This window comes from Pinus tabuliformis, chromosome 3_2 (genome assembly GCF_031772625.1).
Source record: "Pinus tabuliformis cultivar Carrire ecotype Pingquan chromosome 3_2, CPIR1, whole genome shotgun sequence".
NCBI lineage: Eukaryota > Viridiplantae > Streptophyta > Pinopsida > Pinales > Pinaceae > Pinus > Pinus tabuliformis.
Window position 1 is genome coordinate 165,191,850 of NC_142302.1, and position 24,426 is coordinate 165,216,275.

At 38.6% G+C, this 24,426-nt stretch overlaps 1 protein-coding gene across 1 annotated transcript in view; it reads left to right on the forward strand.

Annotated features, from left to right (window-relative positions):
- The first annotated feature begins 1,318 nt into the window (after positions 1-1,318).
- Positions 1,319-24,426, forward strand: part of LOC149180318 (uncharacterized) — a 256,522-nt gene continuing 233,414 nt past the window's right edge. The window contains exons 1-6 of the mRNA XM_089413843.1: positions 1,319-1,749; positions 2,010-2,075; positions 2,196-2,308; positions 2,527-2,767; positions 2,926-3,268; positions 3,697-3,925. Of these exons, the coding sequence (XP_089269969.1) occupies positions 2,965-3,268; positions 3,697-3,925 (533 nt within the window). The 5' untranslated portion in view covers positions 1,319-1,749; positions 2,010-2,075; positions 2,196-2,308; positions 2,527-2,767; positions 2,926-2,964. The remainder of the gene's footprint in view (positions 1,750-2,009; positions 2,076-2,195; positions 2,309-2,526; positions 2,768-2,925; positions 3,269-3,696; positions 3,926-24,426) is intronic.

A 24,426-nucleotide genomic window follows, 5' to 3' on the forward strand; every position in this document is an offset into this window, starting at 1 on the left:
TAATAACCATAATATTGTAACAAAAACTATTTACAACTTATGAATCGGCTTGGCTTAATAAAGTAGAAGTAAATTTACATGTTTTTTAAAATATATATCTTTAACTTAAAAATTAACATTTTTTAATAATAATAATAAAATTATAATATAATTTTTTTTTATTATAAGTATTTTGATATCATAAATGGATATTTACTAGTTAATTTTAAATGATTTATAATAATAATATTAAATTAATTAATTATAATAAATAAATAAATTTTAATTATTATAAATGAATTAATATTTAATAATAATTATTTTTTAATTAATATTATTAATAGCATTAATAATGATTAGATCTTTATGTGAAACTGTAAATAATTCATTATAATAAATGTTTGCATTTATTCAATTATAAACACTCTCATAAATGTATTAATGAAATGATATTTTAATTTGCAATTCAATCATTTTTTGCAATCATTTTCTTATTCAAATTGATGATGAGCTAGCCCAACCTTTTAAGAGTCCCCAACAACGCAAAGAAACCTATGGTAACATATTCTCAAAACTTTCCATATATCTCTAAACATGGATGAGACAAAACCACACATGGATGCAAAAATGGAATATCTACCTCAATCCCTATCCCACAAATCGCAAGAAGCTAAAGAATTTTGTTATGGAGATGTTTAGTAAACAAGCATGGGGAAAAGAGTTTGGTAGAAAGAAGCAGTACTACATTGAGGAATTCAACCCTACTTGTGATTTACAACAAAAAGAGTTCATTGGCGCTAGCATTCCGTGGAGGGCAAATTAGAACCAACTTGCAACACGGTTGGTGTGAAACCATGGAAAAGACCTAAACAAACTTGGGAAGAATGAGTGTGTACATTTTGCACGTCTTGGGCAGTGAAATTGGGAAAAAACATTTTATTTTTTGAATGTGATGCGCTTAAAGACATCAGGAAAAATGATGAGAATATGCTAGCATCATTGTTTTGGCATTATTTTTATAGGACAAAAACCAATGATCGTGTAGATTATTTTATCCTATAAACTATTTTTTAGTGCCGTGTTCGTTTAAAAAATCATTTCATTTCATTATCTGCGTAATAAAAATATTTTTCCATTATAAAAACCGCCGTTTATTTTTATTTTGATATTTATCATACATCCGAATTTACATTCATTTAATTCTAATAAACTTACCCAAGTGAATTTATGGTTAGTTGCTTATCCATTTATGGTAAATGGCTATAGCGAGCTCACACGCAACCTGACGACGTCTCGTTGATTGCGGTCCAACCAACGCTCCTCCGTGTGCCGTAAGCTACCGTCGAAGCATGCGCATACTTTTTCACAAGACGACACAGAACGTATTGCTCGCCCACCCTACAGTTTTCGGGAATTCACGAGGCGACATTTAACACGTTTGCTCGCTCCCCCTTCGGATTTGGGGAATTTATAATGTGTTCATTCATTCGCAGAATATTTCTAGTAGCTTAATCTCTTCTAGTGGCAGCAACACGACATTTGAACCTGTATCTCTTTTAGTCGAAGCAACACGACATTTGAACATGCCACCAGCAAAGCATGAAGACTCCACTCCAGTTCCCTTCAACCCTAGTTTATTATAAGTTCCATCCTCCTGTGTTAGTGCAGGTTGTTGTGTGTGATTTCTGATTGCCACGTTGGGGTGACACGGTGGGGTTGGGGGCTCCAATTTCATGGCGTTTTCCACGATTTTGATTCTATGACACTGAGGTGAAGTATTTCAGTATCTTAAGTAGTTATGTGGGTCTAATTGTTTGCCGTTTGAATTTATAGTGTTTAAAGTATGAAACTTCTATTAGGGTGATGTGGTTCATTGGATTCCATATGTACTGTGTTTAAGTTGGTTATGCTTGTTGGATCAATTTCATGCTGGGGGTGCATAGTAGCGAAATTTGTTCAAAATGAAATGGGTACCAGCAAATTGCTTGCTTGAATTCATTTTTGAGGACTTTAAATAATATGTTTTGTAGGAGGCTTATCCAAAGTAACGTTTCATTGGATAAATACTACAGCCCTTCTGCCCCTCAAGTTGCTCGGTGAAGAAAATAAATTTCCTTGACACGTACTTACCAAAATTAAATTCTATGGTCTTTTGGGCTTCATTTTTCCTTTTTCCAATCGTTTTAAATAAATGATTTTGTGAGTTTTTTTTGCAGGTAAATTTTTGACTATTCGAACAATATGATATGGTGTATATGTACACATGAGCATCAAGAAATTGCTTTTAATCGGGAAATACAGGAGTATTGGTTGATAAATACATATTTTGGTTGGTTTGACTTTGAACATTAATAGGCTAAGAATGGGTTCATTGTAAATATCTACTTGTACTGTTTATTCCAACAGCTATTACTGTCATACAAGCATTCAAGGAACTGTATTTTAACAATGCTGTGCAAGAAATTTCACCTTTGCACTTCTATAAGTGTTTTGGCAAGTTGACTGGTTTGTTAATGTGTTTTAACTTTTTACTCCCCTTTCTGCCAGATGACTCCATGAAATATTTGTATGTTATCATGACATTGAGAACATAAAATTTCATCAAGGCATGGAGGTTCCACGCAATGGATTACATGTCAATGTATGCATTTTGTCGTGGAAACGTGGGAAGCATCATTTACATCCCAAGTGCGAATTACAACTATGTTAGAAAGGATGATATAGGAATTTTCATCGAAGTGACTATTCGTTCTCACCTGCTGTAATATAATCTCTGGATCAAACTGAGGTCTTCCCGAAGTATCCTTCATTCATAAATGAATTTTCATTTTATGATTCAGTAACATTACAGTGAAGCACAACCTTTGTTACTATGACGTTTCAGAATTATTTTTTCTATTTTTGAAGGAATGCAATTTCAATCGGTTATTTTTTTGAGAAATACAGTTATCATTTGGATATCAAGTAGGAAGCAAGGGTACCATAATGGACTTCCCAGCTCTGGGGAGGGTGATTGTTCTGCACAAGTATCAGAGTAGGGCTTTCGTGGTAGATCCTGGAATAGGAAGTCAAGAACTGAAGGTGAAAGCAGCAGAATCAGGTGGAAAAATCTTGTCAAATAAACAGTTGAGGAGCACAACATTGAGAAATCCTGTTCCAAGATTTGTGCATATTTTCGATGCAAATTATTTACATTGTTCGTATAGCACTTCTTTCAAGTCTAAATTATCTATTAGATGCCTGAAACAATCTCATGGAGGCAGATGGAGATTGAATGAAACAGACACCGGTGAGATGTTCTACCAAACTATGTTGTAGAAAATGGAAGTAACATGCTTAGAAATACAATTTATACATTCCTTTTTATTTTCATGCAGTTTATGACTTTAGATGTAGAAGTCTACAAATTAGAGCCATCTAGATGACTATATTATGACATTATTACAAGCTACTAGTAATTGCCCATCGCATCAAGGAAGTCAATTGATTTAAAAAAGGCCTGGATTATGTAAAAAATATCATTATATCTAGAAGCCGAGTTTTTTATGCTATGGTGTTGAATTTTGTGTTCATTTCTTAACTGGTTTAAGCCTGGAGAATCAAGTTCCCTTCACAAGTTCATGCTCTTCTACAGGATTCTGGTGTGTTCTATCTGAAAGGTTACAAATTCTTTATGGTAAAGTCTAACCCAATTAACATACCATTTCTGTGGAACAGATGCTGTCAAAGATGAATTAAGTTTGTGGTTTCTCAGAACACAGGGCTTCTGGAATGTAATAAAAGATCAATTGGGAAAAACTACACTCAATAAAAGATCTAAAACTAGCAAGGATGATGAAGACCATGAAATGGAATTGGATTTCTTGGTAGAACAGACTGTTGATAAAAGAACCTTGAAGGCAGATCTTTCTGCCCCAGCTATCATTTCAATAGAACAGCTCAGCCGGTAAGTATTGCCTACTGATATGTTGAGCCTTGGATGGTTTATAATTACCTCTAGTCGTCTTTCAGTATTTGATTACACTTGGCAAGCATCTTAACAAGTTCAGTACAGAATATTTCCACCATGCCATTGTGATGGTCAACTGGCTAGCTGATTAAATAGAAGTCTCTATATTGCTGGAATGTCATGCTAAAGAATTTCAATCATGAAAAGGCTCTGTAACTTTTTAGTTTTATTTTTCTAAATTCCTTCGAGGACATTAAATCCTTTTCAGTTGAGTGCATATTGTTGGGCTTAGCAACTCCTGTTCACTCTATTCACTCTTCTGAAGGAATCTAGCATATACTAAAGCCCAGTGTTAAAATCAAAGAGCTTTTTAACCCTTTCAATTGTAGTACCCTTGATCATCTACACTGGGTACAATAATCGTCATGTCTCATTCTATTCCAATCAGAACTAGGAGCCTTCATTATATAGGTGCCGTGAATCAGTTGAAAATAGCTATGTGGCCACCCTTTTGAACATAGAGAGTGATGGTAATAGCATGTTAGCATGGATGCAGCAACTACTTGTGTGTAATGATTAATTATGGCATTTTTCACATAGTGGATGGTAACTGTCTCTATAGGGAAATCTATATGTTCAGCCAGACTTCACACAGTTCATTCTTCAGTGGTTAGCACCATCATCACTATTCCGTCAAATAGATAAATATATTCTATTTGACTGCACCCTTCACCATGTAGTGGGCACAAGACAGGGATCTGAATGCTCTGGAGATAGTCACCACAAGGGTAGAAATGTAGGGTTGTGCTCATAGACACAGCTCCACCCTCAATATAGCTGGAATTTCTATTGCCCACATGTGGTAGATACAAGTATTAGAATAATATTTACAAAAGTAGGCAGGTGTCTAATTATTCATTGTGGGAAACATATACATATAATTATTTAGTTACCAGTTTCCAAATTCCTCTTGCAAGGTGTCAGTAGCGTATTGTCACTCAACATAATAGTATAATATCATATTAGTTTACGATGATGAAAATATGATTGTAAAAACCTTGACCACTGCACGTATAACTTTGGATCCAAATAAACAAGCACCACCATCATGATCATGGCCATAACCACTGATAGGGATAACAAACCACAAATGTACCAGCTAAACTATGCATCAGGTCTTTTGGTGAAGAAACTAATACTGGTGTTGAAATTGGGAAAGAAAGATATTCAATTGTAGTCCAAAATCAGTCACAGTGTTGAATTTCCTTCAAACCCAGTAACTGATGTGCAATTTTTTAAGTATAAAAACCAGAAATACAAACAACTGGTGCATTGGAAACTTAAATTGCAAATACATTGAGTTTTCTAACTTAGTATGCATAGCGGAAAATAAGTAAATCAGAAAACAAACACATCCAACACATAGAACACAAGATATAACTAGGAAACCCCAACTCCGCAGAAAACGTGCGAACTTTGTGTCTTTTATTATCTTCAGCAAGAGAGTTTTTTTCTGAAAAATACAGCAAGGGAAGACTTCTTTTTCTCCACAGGAAAACAACTGATAAGCTTTGAGACAAATCGATCTCTCTTCCACGCACTTGAGACAAATCGATCTCTCTTCCACGCACTTGATCTGCCATATGGGGCAGACCTGGCTATCTGCGAACACATGTGAATAGTACGGACGCGTAGGCTCTTCTCTCTGTGTGCTTGTGCGAACTAAAGGCTGTGCTAAGGCTGTTTGAGATGAGGCAATTTGGCCCTCACTCGATCTCTGTTTCTTGGACGCTGAATTGCTGTGATCTGTTGAACCCTAGTCTTTTCCTCTTGCTGATCTGACATAGGCTTGTGCTCAACTAACTTGCCACTTACTCGCTCCATCTCCTCTTATAATTTAGACCCAAACCCTAAAGTCACTTTCAACGGCTGAGATTAGATAGTGATGAAGGGCTGAGATTAAATCACAAGTTAACTTAGGAATTTTAATTTTCCCTAAGTTGAACTTTAGGAAATAGTTAAATAATTTAATATTCTGCTAAAGTGGCTGTCTTATGGGTCCCTCTGCTAGCCTTAGCACTTAGACAAGCAGAACCCTTACTTCTCTACTCCAATCAACACTCCCTCTTATAGAGGAAAGTGTTCTGCACTACACCCAACTTCTCTCTAAGGTAAACAAATCTACTCCCTGACAAAGCCTTGGTCAAAATGTTTGTCGTCTGCTCCTTTGTTGGTATGTATTGGAGTGAAAGTATACCTCACTGAACAATATCTCTGATGTGGTGATAATGTATGTCGATGTGTTTTGAGTGGTCGTGAAACAATGGATTCTCAGAGAGCTTGATACAACTTTGATTGTCATAGTGGATCACAGTGGGCTCCAACTCTATCCCAAACAAGCCCATGAGAAGCTTCCTCAACCAAATAGCTTCACATCTTGCCAAACTAGAAACCATGTCCTCAGCTTCGACTGAGCTCAATACAATAGATTTTTGCTTTCAGCTAAACCACGAAATAGTTGTTGATCCAACACTGAATGCACATCTCGATGCGCTCTTCTTGTTTGTGGCGCTCCCTACCTAATCTGCATCAGTGAAGTTCTAAAGCCTCATCTCATCAACCTGTCTTTACCACAATCCATACTCTACTGCCCCCCTGAGATATCTCTGATGTGGTGATAATGTATGTCGATGTGCTTTTAGTGGTCGTGAAACAATGGATTCTCAGAGAACTTGATACAACTCTGATTGTCATAGTGGATCACGGTGGGCTCCAACTCTATCCCAAACAAGCCCATGAGAAGCTTCCTCAACCAAATAGCTTCACATCCTTCCAAACTAGCAACCATGTATTCAGCTTCGACTGAGCTCAATACAACTGATCTCTGCTTCCGGCTGAACCAAGAAATAGTTGTTGATCCAACATTGAAATTTGAATGCACATCCCGATGTGCTCTACCTGTTTGTGGCGCTCCCTGCCTAATCTGCATCAGTGAAGTTCTAAAGCCTCATCTCATCAACTTGTCTATACCACAATCCATACTCTATTGTCCCCCTGAGATATCTCAACACATGCTTAGCAACAACCCAATGCGCTCTAGCAGGCTCAGCCATAAAATGGCATAGAGAGTTAACTGCAAAACATATCTCTTGTCGCATGTTCACCAAATACATTAACGACCCAATTAACTACTGGTATAGTGAAGCATCTACTCACTCCTATCAAGATGTATCTACCTTCATCCAGTTTGTGACTAGAGGCGTGGTCATCGACTTGCAATCATGTAAAATTTCCTTAACTGTGGCAACTGCAATTTATTCTTCTATCTATTGTAGATTATTTTTCTTCAAAAATTAAATAGGACAAGTATCGAATAAATTACTCCTACAATTTTCACAAATAATAACAGGAATTGAGAAATAATGCACATACACAAAATAATGAACACCAATATTTTTGGACAAATTGTCCTTGTAAAAACTCAAGTGTGGGGAAACTAGTTCTGCAGATGAGGGTTTTATTATTAAAATATTCAACAAAAATTGAGAATTACAATATACTTGCCTCTTACTAGCAAAACTTTTTGACAAATATTTTTCTCTTAGCCAAATCAACCTAGAAACCACAAAGTCTACCTCTATAGAAAATCTCGGCCTCTCTGTGCTATTCGCACTCCTTCCCAGCAACTCTCACTGCCTGCTTGCAACTTGCACTGGCTGTTCCAGTAACTCAATTTGCCTCTGAGAAATTGATCCTGCAAGCAAATTTGGCTCCAACAATTCGTCTGACTAACTCACATTCCCTCTGGGAAGATGATCCGACAACTGAAAGCTAAATTGAGCCCCTCTGTCACACGCACTGACAAACTGACTATTTGCACTAGCTGAATCGACCTCTCTTCTGCTGATGAATTCGACCTCCTTCCTCTCATTGGAAACTGAAAGTCAACTGAGAAAATTCCTTCCTCTGAAAATGTTCTCCTTAATCTTCTTTGCTGAAAACCTTCTGCCAGTGTCTCCCTTCCTCAAACTGGGCCCTTGCTCTCACTACAATTGGGTAATTCAAACTCCCTTGTGTGTCTCCATAAGCCCCATCGATTTGCTCTTCTAATCTCTTGTTGAGCAACCAACGACCACGATCTATCTCCAATCGATGGCTAAGATCATCTTGACCCCTTCTCATGACTTTTCTAGAAGTCACTAGAGAAAAACCAATTTACCTCAGTTAATCTGATTTAATTAACCAATTTTCCTAAGTTAGACCTAAGAAAATATTTAATAATTGGATAATTAATCTAATTAAGGCATTTTCCTTAGAAACTTTCTTTGGGTCTTGGAGATAATTATCCTCCTGTGTTCCTTAGCCTCATAGATGTTAGAAAATCAGAAAGGCAAAAAGATTTTCTTATGTTGATAATTACTTGTGATATCTTTGTGTTCTTATTAATTTTCTTATTTTCTTCTTTTATCTTTGTTTCATCAAGAAATCATCAAAACAAAACATGAAGATCAATGACACTAGATGTAGGCACTTAGCCAGGGCTAAAACCCCTCTATAGGTGAAAACCCCTCTATAGGTGAAAACCCAATCAAACTCTTCCACTAGAAAATTCAAGTTGAGATAGACCAAGACCCTACACTAAAAGACCTTCCTCCTCGACCAAGTCAGCTTTCCAATATGATTTAGCAACCTTCAATAGTCTATTCTTGTCCAACAACTACAACCCAACAACAATCCAGAAATTTCAGCTCCCAGCAACTCCAAAATTTTGGCCCAGCTTCAGCACTACAGTTTCGACCCCTCTTGTAGCTCAACAGCTTCACACGTGAGAGAGAGAGAGAAAATTTCAACTTCTTGTGCTTGATAGAGACCTCCTTCTTCGCTAGCCTTTTCCTCTTCTTGCCTTGAATTTCGCACGTTTTCTTATCCCAGAAATTGCAGATCAAACTTGATGAGTGAGTGCTCCAAATGAGGCCAAATTGTTGTGTTTATATAGGAGATTCTGCCCCTCAATGAGGCCGACTTGTCTAGTTTGAGGCCGACTTGGTGGAGGAGGCCTAGTTGACCTATTTTACATTAAAATAAATTTGTTTCTTGTTTGACAGTGCCCAAGAAGGGTCTATTACATTATGACATGGACAAGGACACTCCAAGTTTGACTCAAAATACGAATTGCAAACTTCTGCAATTGAGGACAATGGCTACCAAAAGCCTCCGACCATTGTGCTGCAAAAAACATAGTAGTGCAATGAGTTAGCTCAACAAATTATATCCAAATTTCAAATTATAAACAATTTAACAAAATAAGTATTAAGAATTTGAAAATTGAAATTTTTGTTTACCTGGCTCATATGCTTCCCTTGCAATTTTTGCTAGGTTCTTCCCAAAGGTACCTGTGGCTTTGCTGAAGGTTGTGATCTATCGGTGTATCTCCAGCTGATCACACCCCAATGGGATCATGCGATCAATGCAGTCAGTGAATCCATCTCTAACCTCCCCACTCAAAGCTCATGCCGCCTGAGCTTTATAATGATGCCATGGGTTCAAAAAATAACCAACTGCATGTATAGGGCGATGGAGTTGATTGTTCCATCTTTCATCAATAATTGCCCAAATGGGCCCATACTTTAGCCACTTTATCCTTGTATGCTCTCTTTATTTGCTCCTTTGCTTGATCCATAGCCTCATAAATTAAGCCCATAGCCAATCTTTTCCCATCCACCAACTGCAACACCTTAACCAGTGGCTCAACAACGTTCACAATCTCTGCTGCCTTTCTCCAAAATATTTCTTCATTAACTTTCTTTTTCAATTCTTTGCCTTCCCATTTGAAAGACAACTGGCTTTGATTCCATTCATCACTGGAAAATATCTTTTGCAAGTTTCTATGTTGTGAAAGCATAGATTGCAATGTCAAAAAATGAGTAGCAAATCTAGTGATGACAGGCCTAATAATATCCCTGCCCCCTGTGTGTCTCCTTAGAAGGCTCAAAATCCATGAATGATTGTAGATAAATTTTGTTATGCTTTTGGCATAATCTACAGTGTTTTTGACTCAATCTAATTTGCTAGTATCCTCAAGCATGAGGTCTATGCAATGTGCAACACATGGGGTCCAAAATATGGTTTTGTGTTTTTCCTCTAACAACTTACTAGCAAGAACATAGTTAGAGGCATTATCTGTGATGAATTGAACAACATTAGCCACCCCCACCTCCTCAACAACCTATCCAATAGCTGAAACAACAATCGTCCATCTTTCACCCTATCAGATGCATCAACTGATTTTAGAAACATGGTTCCTTGTCGGCAGAAGATAAGAAAGTTTATGATGGTACGGTTCCTTTGATCAGTCCATCCATCTGACATGATGATACATCCTGTTCTTGCCCATGAGTCTTTGAAATCTTTCAAATACTCATTAATGGAGGACATTTCTTTTTGCAAACGATACCCCCTTATCTCATGCATAGTAGGGCCTTTGAAGCCTTTTCCAGCAACAAATATGGCATCAAACATAGGCTCATAATATGGTGAACGAGAAGCATTGAAGGGGATATCAACATCATACCACCATCTACATATGTAATCACAAGTAGTGTCCCTCAATTCTTTCTTCCAATGGTCATCTAAAGTGGGCTGCAAAGTTCTACTAGTTTTAGGACCATGTGCCTCTGATGGAGAGGAGGGTGTGACAGTGAAATAACTTTTGATATTCATATCACCCTTCTTTTTCATTTTACCCTTACTCTTTTCTTGAATAGACTCCAAAGAGGGAGGAACATATTAGAAAGGGTTGGATGCATTAGTACAAGGGATAGAAGAAGAACCCTCAAAATCAAAATGGGGGTTGGTAGCCATAATTTTTTGTATACTCCTCTTCCTCCCAATTTCAACCTCTATATCTTTTTTCCTATCCTTTTCTTCTTTAAACTTCTCAAAGCTATTTAACAACTCCTTCCTAATCTCCCCAATTTGTGGTGATTCACATGGAGTAATTTGGCCTCTAATCCCTGCCAAGTGTTGTTTTAGCTCCATGTTGCTTGGGAGCGGGAGCGGGAGCGAAAACGGGAGTGGGAGCGACCATTTTCAGAAGCTCCCAGTTTGGGAGCGAATCCGGGAGCGATTTTTTAAAAATATATATATTTTTTTATATTTTTAAATTTTTGATACATATATGTCAACAAAAACATGTAGAATGATGAATTAGACATAAAAAACATAAAAAAACATAGATTGATCATTGAACAATGTCACATCAATCATCTAGAAATTATAATCGTCATCAACCATGTCCACAAGTTAGTAAAATACATATTACCACTGCAACATATTGAGTCTCATGAATCATGATTCATCAAATTCAATCTTAAAGTTTCAACTTCAAGCTTTCAAAATTGAAAATTCAATAACATTTATCATCATTGATCACCAAAGTTGTACTTGTAAGCTAAGTTTAACCATTACAAGAAGTAATATCTAAGATATTTCTAAGTCCTAACTTCTAACTGTTAACATGATATGAAATGTTATAAATTTATAAAATGAAACATGAATAATGAAATGAAATGAAACAACTTTAGTCTTTCACGAAGCATCATATTCATAATTCACATCATTACCAATGAGTTATAATTGCCAAGGCCCAACTTCAAACTTCAAACTTTCATTGTCACAGTGATATATTGTTTACAAAAAATATCATTATGATATGAAAGAGTCAAGAGTCAAGGACTCAAAACTCAACAGTTATGAAAACTAAAGTCTAATAGAAACTAAAAAAGACAAGTAAACTGTAAATCTACATGTGGCCCTTGCCATGAGAGTCTCCAGGAGTATAAGTAGGTCGTGGTGGTCTTCTAGGAGTCTCCCGCACAGATCGACAACCAGAACTAGAACCTCCACGTGAGGGTGTAGATGGAGGTGGCGACAGCAAAGGAACAAGACTCGGACCTCGAGCACTGCTACTGGATGGTGGAGGTGGAGGTGGAGGTGGCATGGCTGCTGCAGCTGCTTCACTTCATCCCTTACAAGTTCCTCTTCCAGTTCTTCAATATGTACAATGCCATCCTCCAAATTGTCATCCTCTGGGTGATTGTCCCAAATTTTATATGTGGGATCCTCATAAGCTCGATCACAGTAATGACTCAACAACCTCAAGTTGTAGTGCACATAAACCAAGCTTTTTGCTCGGTTTTCATTGAGTCTGTTTCTTTTCACATTATGTATGTAGCTGTAGGTGCTCCAACACCTCTCTGCAGAAGAAGTGTTTACAACCTGCGAAAGAACTTTTTTTGCCAATTTTGGCAAAAGTCCGTGGCCGCCATATGTTTCCCACCATGTGAGAGTATCAAATCTATCTCTGTCGTCCATTGCATGGAAGTTACCATACAAACTAGTGCCACTGAAGTATCTGCCTATTTCAAAGCGCACAGCTGCACATTCCTCCCTGTCAGGTACCAACTTTTCTAATGCTTCCAAATATCCTTTAGTTACCTCTGGATCTAAATGGGGTTTGGTCCTAACCCCACCCCCTGCTGCAGGTTGGCGCAACCAAGATGTAGAGTAGTATTTTGGCGTAAGGATATATGCCAAGCAATGTAGTGGAAGATTAAGTCTATTCCACCGTTCACACACACAATCATGAATCAGTTTGTACAAGTTGGGATCTCTGTTACGAACAATACCTTTTATTCCCCCCAACATGGTATCCATCTGCTCATACACCTCGCCAATCACTGGTTTGTCTGTATCTACAAACCGAATCATGTGATAAATGGGCTTGGTGAAATCCAATACTTGCCTCATACTTGTCCAAAACTAACCATCAAGAGCGGCCTCCACCATTTCAAAACCTCCCATGTCAGCTGCATTTGTAGCCCTTTCCTTTAATACCTGCCAATGTGGACTTGATACCATGCTAGCCAATGCCTCTCTTACCTTCAAAAGGTGCCTGAAGGTGAGGTAATAGCTACCAAATCTGGTCTTCGCAATCTTCAACAACTCCAATCTCGAGTGACTGCGGAAAAGGCCATGGGTATTGCTATGATTTGTAATAAATTTTATCATTTGTTTGCCTTTCTTGTACAAATCACCAATCCATTGGTATTATTCATTTTTGTTCTTGACAATATCATGCAACAGAAGCTTCAATGTGTGAACCAAACATCCAGACCAAACTACGTTGGGGTATTTATCCTCAATAATTGCTCCCGCTTCCTTACAATTAGGAGCATTATCAGTGATGACTTGGATGACATTGTATGGCCCAATACGCTCAATTGTTTCAAGTAATGCTTCTGCAATGTTGATGGCGGTCTTGAACTTGTCTGAGTAATCATGTGCAGTTAGAAAGATGGGACCACTAACAGACACAGCAAGAACACTTATCAATGGCTTGCCTTTTACATTTGTCCATCCATCAGATACAATGGACACCCCATGGTCAGTCCAAGAACTTGTCATTCTATTCAAAGAATGTGATATTTTTGCTTTTTCATGATCAAGGCCAACGGTTCTTGCCTTGTCATACCCAGGGCTCTTGTATCCTTTAGGGGCATCATTTATGGCAGAAACCATTTCGTGCCAATAAGGTGAGCGAAGAACATTGAATGGTATCCCACATGCATAGAGAAACCTGTAAACCTTTGAATCCACATCATTCCTACACCCCTCATCAAGGAAATCTGATATGGTTCTACGCCTTAAAGATGATGACCCTGTGCCTCCATATCCACTGCCTTGGGAGGATGCTGAAGGAGTTCTTTGTGATTGTGAGCTTGGTTCAAAGAAACCCTTTGATTTTTTTGATTTGTATTGGGCTTCCTCCTCTTCCCTTATGTATTTGGCTCTATCCGCTGCTGACACCACTGTACAAGTTTTGATTCCTATTTGTTTGTCTCCATCCCATGGCCTTTTCCCACAAAAGTGTCTTCTAGCACGGGTGTATGAACCTGTGTAATCAGTGTTGCAATGGGGGCAATGAAATTTAGTGGTTCCACCCCCTCCCTGTTTCAGCCCTGTTAACATATTTCCACAATAGGGTTTGGTCTTGTTTAGTTTTTTGAGGGTCATGTTCACCCTCCTCCAGCTCCTCCTCACTGGGGTTTTCACCAATTTGACTTTCTCCAGCTTCTTCATCCCCCTCTTCAGTTTGGCCCCTCCGTTTCCTACTCTCCAGCACCATAATAACCATAAAAGGGACCAGGAAGAGGGAAATGCCAAGAAATATAGCCAGGTCCATGGTGTTTGATGTTTGTAGGGTTTTGATTCTTGAATCTGCAAATTAATTTAATTTATTGGGATTAATTAATTTAATTTATTAATTTAATTTAAATTCATGATTTTTAAACTCAATAAACTAAATTAAATTAATTAAATTACTATTTAACTAAATTAAACTAACTAAACTAACTAAATTACTAAGTTACTTACCTCTGCAGGCTTGCTCCTCGCTCCTCGGCACTTGCTCCTCGCTCCTCAGCACTTGCTCCTCGCTTCTCCTTGCTCCTTTGCTCTTGCTCAATGAAGTGATAATGAAATTTTTTTAGGCCCATTGGGCTTTTAAAACAAAAGAAAATTTTTAAAATTGGATTTTTTTTTGGCGTCCGCGGATTTTTTTTTCCGTTGGATCGCTCCTGGCGCCCGTCGAAACGCTCCCGGAGCGATTTTTTAATGCCCGGGAGCGATCGGGAGCGATCGCTCCCCGATCGCTCCCGGGCATTAAAAATCGCTCCGGGAGCAACCGCTCCCTGAAACGCTCCTGAAAATGGCAGGGAGCGCAATTTTTTTTTCAGGAGCGCGCTCCCGAGCCTCCCGCCTGGAGCGTGATTCGGGAGCGGGTTTGAGGGGGGGGGCGCTCCCCCGCAACTATGTTTCAGCCTATTAATGCCCCTAGGACCATCCTTAATTTTTCTATGGCAAAATTTGCAATGCATTTGACTATCAACCATTTCAACATATTCCCAAGTAGTGTCTTTCACTCTAGATGCCATTTTTTGACTTGGAAATGAAAGGGAAAAATTTGAAAATGAAAACAAAAAGAATAGCATTGCTTCAATGTTCATTTCTTTCACAAAAAACTCTCTTTTCAATTTCCAGATTTGCACAAAAAAATAAATAAGCAAAAATAGATTTTTAGAAGTGAAAAAAAATACCTCTAGGCACAAACTGCCTCCTCAAAGTTGCTCCAACAAACCAACTCCTCAATGCTGCTCTAATCGCTGCCCAAGAAGCTCCTCATTGCTGCTCCAATGCTTGCCCAAGACTCCTCACTGCTGCTCCAAAAACAAAATCCACAACTCTTCACAAACTCCTCACAAATTCTCACTCAAATGCAATGAGATGGCTGTGAGGAAACGAGAGGGGTTGGGTAGGTTTTATAGGGTTTAAGAGAAGGAAATGGACCCCAAAGAACCCAAAGGCACATTAGAATGGGCTTTGGGGTCCCAAAAAACCCAAGTTAAAAAAAAGTCGCATTATGGCCACTCCCACCAAGCCGGGCGGGTTGTTACCAAGCTGGCCGAGTCGATAACAACCCGACTGACCGAACCGAGTTGGTCGCCGAGTCGACCCGGTCATGCAGTGACTCGGTCTGACTCGGTCGTTTCAGAGTCAATTCGGCCGGGTTTTAAAACAGTGGTCACAACACATGCAATGCTACATATTAGATAGTTGACTAGGGTACTCTAATCGGGTGGGACTAAGATGGACTCAAGCTTTAGCCACTATAGGTACCATCAAGCTTTTAAGCTCTACTATCAATCCAAGGATCTAGCTGCGTATCCAAGTTCTGAGCTCCATTACCAATGCCACCCTCCCTACTTCAGGATCTAGACATCAACACATAGGTCGACAAGATGTCCTCCCAAGCATCTTGCCATGAGATGCTTCATCTCTCCTAATCAACTAAATCAGATATATTGTCCAATCCAAGCATGCTTCAACCTTCTATGGAGAGATCCTGCACAATCACAACCCCGATCAATGATAAACTTTCAAATGTATATATACAAGTAAACACAAACCTTTGGGGTCCTCAATCATTCTGATGCTGCTTATATCATTTTCAATCTTATCGAAAGTTTTCCTTTTTAGGGTTTCATACATAATCATCAACATACCCTTAAGTTAGGGTTTTTCACAAAGAACCTTTCTAGGGTTCCACAAGAGTAGTCAAAGATGTAAGGAGGGTAGATTTATCTAATGATGAATCACCCAATCAAGAATCTTTAAGATTCAAGAAAGCTAGACAATGATGTTAGTAATTGTTTATCAAGAATGAATATGAAGAGAGCAAACGCTTGTAGATCAAAACATACCTTTTTGTTTCTTAACAAACCTTGTAATTCCAATGCTTTGTCTTGTGAGGTCTTCCTTCATACTCCTTGAATATTTAGCAAGTTTTTCCTAAACAAGGAAAATATGAATAGAAATGTGATTAGTATTTAATGCAAGCAAAACTAGATAAGTAAGGAAAACTAAAAATGAAAAGGTAATAAGATACTTATCTTTGGAGGTTGGTGAGGGCTCCCTCCAATCTTGAGGGATACCTATAACCTTATAAAAACAAATAAAAATTGTTTTTCCAAAACTATGTTAAACTTAAAAATATTAGAAATCAAATAATGAAATAACTAAGGCTTAGATCATAGGACTTAGTAGTGTAAGTCCCTTATATCCAATTCTTCAGGTTTATTCTTCTTTGGAGATCCTTCTTCAGCAACATTGGCTTGGTCTCTGTTTCTTTTCTTGTTTTTCAGATTGCCAGGACAATCACTTCTATAGTGACCCATTTTGTGACGTTGGTAGTATTCTATTTTGGACATATCAACCTTCATTCTTGACCCTTTTGACTTCTTGAAGTTTCCTTTCTTGTGAGACACAGAATATGCATTTGAAACCTTTTCTTCTTCATTGTTGGATACTAATGAGATTCTCATTTCTTCTTGGGTGCAAGCATTCCATAATTGCTCGAAGGTAGGAGCTTCTTTCCAACTGTTGAGACCTTAAGCAAAAGAACTCCAAGTAGGTGGCAATCCCAATAATGCAGTGATTACTAGCTCCTTTTCCAGTACAATTTCATATATGGCTTGAAGTTCATCTCTAATTCTAGATATCCTTACAAAGAAGGAAGCCATAGTGTCATTCTTTGTCATTTTTGTAGTTCTTAATTCATTCTTCAGACTTGCTACTTGACCGATGTTCTTGATTGTGAACAATTTTGATAGAGATTCATACATTTCTTGAGCATGGTCTATATTGGAAATGTATGGGACAAAATTATCCTTTATGCTTTTTACCATTAGAGTCATAGCCAATATTTCAGACTCTCTAAACTTCACTTTATCTGCGTCATTGGATTCTTCGGTAGGTTTCTTCACCTTTCCTTTGACCAAATCCAAGACCTTGTTCTTTTCAAGAATGAGTTCAATTCTCTTCTTCCATGCCCTGTAATTTGATGCTCCTTCAAATTTGTTCTCACTCTTTATTGTGTTAGACATTGTCCTTGAAGATAGTGAGCTTCCTCCTTTATAAGAGCTCCTTATATGATCCCTTGTTCTATCCTTTAGACTGCTTTCAATAGATTCTCAAAACTTCCTTTTTACTTCTTCACCTTAGCTCTGATACCATGTTAGAAAATCAGAAACGCAAAACGGTTTTCTTATATAGATAATTACTTGTGATTCTTTATCTTTATGTTCTTCTTTTATCTTTTAGTTCATTAAGAAATTACCAAAACAATAACACAAGGACAACAGATGTAGGCGAACAGCTAGGGCAAAACCGCTATCTAGGGGAAAACCCAATCAACAATTCTTCCTTCAATAGTTTATTGAGATAATACAAGACTCTTGACCTAGACAAAGACTTCCTCCACACCAAGTCAACCCTTAATCCTTCTTGCAGATGATAACCCTTCAATATCAACTTTGACCTAGCAGCATTAACTTGTAGTAGTAGCTTCGACCTAGCAACAGGAAGCCGCAGTAGCAACACCAACTTTGACTCGATAAAGAAAAATTTCGATCTCCCTAGATACTCAAAAGTGAGAGATAGATGGCCCAAAATTTCGATCTTGGTGTCTTATTTCTTCATCCAAAATCTTGCACTGCTTTCCAGCTCTTTTTCAACTTCGCATTTCCCAGCTTCCAGCTTCAAGGTATCGAACTATGAGAGAGAGAGTGAATTACTCCAAATGAATTCGAACCTGCCTTTTATATATAGCCTTCTAGTGAGGTCAAATTGTCCTTCTTGAAGCCGACTTGATCTCCTTGAGGCCGACTAGGTGTGGAGGGGACAAATAGTATATTTGACTCAATATTAAATCTTTTTACATGATTCAAAAGCCCAAGAAGGGTCTCTTTGAATGGACAATGTCTCTAATGATTCAGAATAAATCTTAGAAGTCCTCAATGGGGACTTTGCCCTAAAACATGATGACCCAAGCATGAAACCCATGCTTTAATAAGTCATAATAATAATAAAAAAATATTTTCTTCATTCTTTTGATAAATACATTTCATTGTGACTCAAATACATTTATGAAGACCAAACCTAGTTATATATTTCAACACCATCCTCCTATGCCATAACTCTCCCACTTCCTTGCTACCACTGTTGCTAATTAGTGCCTTTGGAGTGTCGAACTGCAACTTGTATAACTTGTTGCTTCGTACCCCAATCTGTTTCACCTTCTTCCAACTTTGGTGTTTACTATACATCTTCTGCCCAACAAAATAGACATCGTACCCCTTGTCTTGTGAAGTGCAAAAACTGAAATCAGGTTCATCCCTAAACCTGACATGTGCAACACATCTCTAACACTGGTACTCTTGCGTGACTCCCTCTGAATGTTTATTGTCCCTCTCCCAATTAGTGTGCACTTGGACTTGTTCCCCATCAGAATCTGGAAGCTCATCTCCTCTTCCTGGTAATTGGAAAAGAATTCTCTAACTCCTGTCATATGCGCTGACGCTCCATTATCGATATACCAGACTCTCGTGGACGTAGAGCTAGAGAGGCAAGCTATGAGGGCGAAATTATCCTCTAGTCTTGAAGATAAACCATTAATGTCCGCTGAAGCTGTTGTCTGCTACTTCCCCTTCTTCTTTTCTCCCTTCTTCTGGTTAGGACATAGGCTGATATAGTGATCATTCTGACCGCAACTAATGCACTTGATCTTACTCAAGTCCTTTATCTTCTTCTCTCCCTCGCACCCTTTGTTTGATCCCTTCTTCGGCTTGCCCTTTCCTGTTAGGGCCACATTCTCGTCATCTTCAAGCTTTTGAGTTTTTCCACTGCTCCTGCCACTAACGAGGCTCAAACTAAGCTCCTCTGGAGTGAAATCACTCCGTAGGCGATTCCAACCTAGTAACTGGTCTCGTCCATTGATAACTTGGATGAATACATCCCACAGCTTCGAGAATTTGTTCAATGTTGTTCTCACGAGCTCATCATGATCCAGGTGGATCTCCAGACGCAGTGGCATGGAAAATGCTTAAAATTCAAAGTGGCGGAAAGGCGATGAACTTGACATCAGGTCGAAGTGCTCGTCGCCCTGATTCCAACGGTGCGAACGACACTCCAATCCTAGTCCGGATGAGGGAGATAGAGGCAGTCAAAGTTGGGTTGACTTTTGATGACTGGGCATGTTTAATGAGGACACAATTTGCACTTTTCCGGCGGACGGAATTTGGTGAACTCTGGCCAGATTCAGGGCGAAATCGTGGCCTACTTAAAAAGACTCCTTCAGCTTAAAAACAGAATTTTTAAAAATGGCCCATTTTGTTATTATAACAAAAAAAAATATAGGGACACCAACCTCGCCACACCCCAACCCTCATAACCGCATATTATGTTAAGTAATGGAGGTGGGCCAGCCCTTGGGGCGCGGACCCAACACTCCACCCCACCATCCAACTACTTAGCCGATGAAGGAAGGTATGGGGGCGGGCCGCCCAAAGCGGGCCCAGCCAACCTCGAATTTGTTAAAACAAACTTTTGTGTAAAAAAAAGGAAGTGGGGTTTGACCGCTCGACCTCCTCCGTATTAAACCAGATCTCAACCAACGCACCAAACTGCCTCATTGAGAAATCAGCTCGAAATATTTTATTTAAACGCAGTTTGTCAGTGCGCCCAGGCAGAGGAGGCAATGCACGTAGTTCGAGGAAGAATTTTGCAGGAGGGCCGAATTTTCACTTTGTCAGAATTTGACAAATTTTATATGGTTTCAGCACTTCTCGATGCCACGAACGCAATGGCACTATCCGTTTCTCCATTAGAGTTCTGCGTTTTTGGCCATTTTTTAGTACGGAGGTATAAAACTCCTTTTTGTAACTGATGCTTGTACTCTTTTTTCTCATGCCACTTAATGAATGAGGGCCTCCCCATTGATCGAGCAGCGCATGGAGACGTAGTCCAAGTCAGACAAACTCCATTATCAAGTCTTGTTGTCTTCTTTCATGCTTTATGTATTTATCTTCTTCTCTCATGTGCACATTAAGTTTTCTATGTTAAGCTACAATTTATGCATGTAATTCTTTAACACATCTATAAGCAAAAGATAGTGGATCAAGTGGTATCGGAGCAGTGCTTTTTTAGATGTGAATTGCATGTTTGTATGCTAATAAGAAACAGGGTCCGAAGAGGCGAAGGGAAACTAAAGTCTTTCGATCTTGAAGCGGGGCGTGCACATCGAAGGAGAAACATGGCAGATGAAGAGGCTCGTCATGAAGAGGAGCGCAATTTCCGCAAAACCTTCTATACAATGGCAGTGAATGTTGGTTAGTTGCTTTCAAGGCTGGAGAAAGCAGAGAGAGAAATCCAGAAGAACAAGGTTCAATGCATGGAAATGGTGGAGAAGAACCCCTTCCTTCTCCTTCCACGAGTGAAAGTTCTTCTTCCTCTCATCACCATCATCATAGAAATTCAAAAGATGCATCTAAGAAACCTTTCTTTAAATTAGATGTCAAATTTGATCTTCCCATGTTTAACGGTGAAAGTAATGCACAAAAGCTTAATAACTAGATTAGGCAGATTGAAATCTACTGCAGGATTTAGCAAATCGATGAGGACGAGGCAAAGATTCAGTTGGCCTCTCTTTGGCTGAGTAGCACCCCTCTCGTTTGGTGGGAGAGCAAATTGTGAAGTAGTAAGAGTGTGGGTAATCTTCTTTCCTCATGGACTAACTTCATTTCTGCATTAAAGCAACAATTCTATCCCTTGGGTTATAAACAAAAAGCCTTAATGGATTGGCAATACTTAAGGCAAGGCAGAGGTCAGGATGTTTAAAGCTTTACAGAGGAATTTAGAAAACAGGCACTTAATTTGGGCATTGCACTTGACTCACCTGAAGTAGTAACTAAGTATATTGGATCATTACATAGTTACCTTAGACATTCATTATTATTGTTTGAACCAACTACTATTGACTCCGCCAGTGTGAAGGCAATCCATCTTGAGAACAGGGGCAAAAATGAAAGAGATGATCATTTCAAGAAACCACCTTTCAAACCTCCAAATGGCAAACCCAAAGTGAAAGGAAAAGGAAAGGAGAAGAGGACGACATCAACCAAGAAAGATGAAGGAGAAAGACCTTATTGCAATCACTGCAAAAAGGAAGGTCATGATGACGATCATTGTTGGAAACAGTACTCGGAAAAAAGACCAAAGAAGTATGGAGGAAAAGGCAATGTTAGGTCCCTATACTACTAGTGTAACCCCTTATTGTTATTAGTACAACCCCCTTATTATATTGTTGTGCCCATGTAGTCCCCATATAGTTATTATTGTGCCCCATAGAAGCCCACCATTGTTATTATTGTGCCCTTATATTATTATTGTTATGTCGGCTCTAATTATATTATGAGCACTTAGACTCCTATATATAGAAAGGAGGTCTTGTCATTTGTATCATCCAAGAATTGTTCATTTGTGTAATGTAAAGGAGGTTTCCCTCTCGAAGAGGCTTATTTCTAAGGCGTTGATCTATCTTTTCTATCTTTTTGTGAGCTGGTTTCATAACATTTGGTATCAGAGCTTTGGATTCTAGGGTTTCGCTGCTCCAAACAGGTCATCGTGGAATTATCGCTATAACTTTTTTTTTTTTTATGACGTTTCAGAAGCTAAAAAGAAAACCCATTTGAGACGAAATCTCGCTGAACCTCGAATCCGAATTTCATATCTTGTTTCGCTATAGTTGCGGATATATGATCTGAGGAAGTTAGGGTTTTTGCAGACTCCCGAATTACATCTTAAACAGGTGACCTTGGGAAAATCGTCATAACTTTCTCTCTGAGCATCAGATTGAAATTTCGTAAGAAGTTTCAAAAAGAGGACTTCCCGTAGTATTTTGTATATCAGTTTCAAGTACTAAGGTTGAAATAGTGACACATGCCACGTCATACAAGTTCGCTCTACTGAACTAGTCTATAATCAGGTCACCGTGGGAGATTTGGCATAACTCTTTCTTGGATAATCAAATTCTGATCAGACTTACGGGGTTAGAAAGAGAACTCAAAGAGCTACTGTAGGAAGAAATTTCAGAACTTGGAGATCTGAAATTACAGAGTTACAGTTGTTTCAAGATCGAGCTCCTAAAATCAAGAAAAATCAAGATGAGGAAGTTTGTGTTGAAATTTGGTACCGGAGGACAGGTGGTTACCTTAGGCTTTGATCTTTGGCCTAGGGAAAAGTGTCCAAAAGAATTTAATTTTTCTCCTAAAGTGACTTTATAATTTTATAAAGTTAAATCTAATTTAAAAGTGACTTTAAGTGATAAAGTTACTAAGTCTAATTTTAAAGTGACTTTTATAAAGTCAATGAAAAATTAGAAAGGAAAAGTGACTTTGGAAATAAATGACTAAGTGGGTCTTTATTAAAGTGGGGTGAATTAAAAAATAAAAAGTGAGATTTAAATGAGCATTTAATCTCAGCCATTGATCTAAATCTATTTCAGCCATTGGATTTAGAGATCACCCAAAAGTCACTTGGGTCACCCAAAAGTCATTTGGAGTTATATTAAGGGAGGAAAAGGAGGAAAAAATCACATTCGATTCAATTCTTTCATGAGCAGATTGGGAGAAGGAGAGCAAGAGAGCAAGAGAGATTTCTGAGCAGGGAGGAGAAGGAGATAGCAGCTTGGCACACATTCCAAGGCAGCAGTTGAGCAGATTTGTACAGCTGATTCAGCACACAGTAAAAGACAGATTTTGGCACGATTTTCGAGGAGAGGTTTGCACAAAAATTGAGGAGCAGTTTGCTGGTTTTTCTGCACGCAAAACAAGGGCCATACAACAACATTTAATGCTGAAAGTGGGCACGAAAATCGAGGAGACCGTACAGCATTTATTGCTGTCCTGTTTGCTGTAATTTTCAGTTTGATGTGAAGCATGGGAAAAGAGATAAGTTGTAAATTTGCTTGCTGATTTTTTGCTGAAAATTTCTCACTGTAAAAGGCAATTTTCAGAAATAAAGAAGAGCTCTCAAACTGGTTTTCCCCAAGAGTTGTAGGGGGTTTTTCCAGGGTCACATTGACAAAAAATCTCAGTGTTTAAATGTGTTTTAATGGCTGTTTATTACTGCTGATTTTTTATTTCTGCAATTTCCAGCATTCTGTAAAATTTCCAGAATTTGTGTTTTCAGCAAATTTATTTTTTTTCAGCTTGTTAAATGTATGGTTATGGGAAAGGGCATTTAACTATATGGGAGAAATAAGGAGAAACTGAAAACCGGGGTGGGAAAACAGAAATTTCTACATGGTATCAGAGCTTGAGTGCTGAAGGGCAGTTTGGGACAGCAAAAGAAAAAATTACAGTTGCTGATTTTTCACTCAGAAAATTCCAGCAAGCTGATTTTTTCATAAACAACAGTTTTATCTTTACTACAAGAGTGCTATTTTTCAGTTTTAGGACAACAGGATGTCATTGGGATTGAGGGTGGAGGATAGGCTGGATGGGCATATAAATTACAATGTTTGGAAGGAGAGAATGCAGAGTATCTTTGAGGAGGCAGAAGTCTGAGATATCATGGTGCATACCACACAGAACCCTGTTGTTGTGCCTACTGATGCTACTCAGTTGACAGCTTATAATAAAAAGAACAACAAGGGTAAGAGGCTGATTCTAGACGGAATCAAAAACCATTGCATTCCTGATGTGAGAGGAAAGAGCAATGCCCATGAGATGTGGACAGCATTGTCCAATCTCTACCAGAGTACCAATGAGAACCGGAAGATGGTCCTGAAGGAGAAGCTGAAGAACATTAAGATGGGTAATTATAGTGCAGCTGGATATCTCACAAAGATCACTAATGTGAGAGATGAGTTGGCAGCGATTGGAGAGGCCATTCCACCCACTGAGTTGGTGCGGATTGCAGTGAATGGCCTCCCCCGTTCATGGTTGAACTTTGCTGATGGGGTTTGTGCACGTGAGATCCTTCCCACATGGGAGAGGTTTTGGGATGATTGCATTCAGACAGAGATCAGGAAAGGTCAGCTT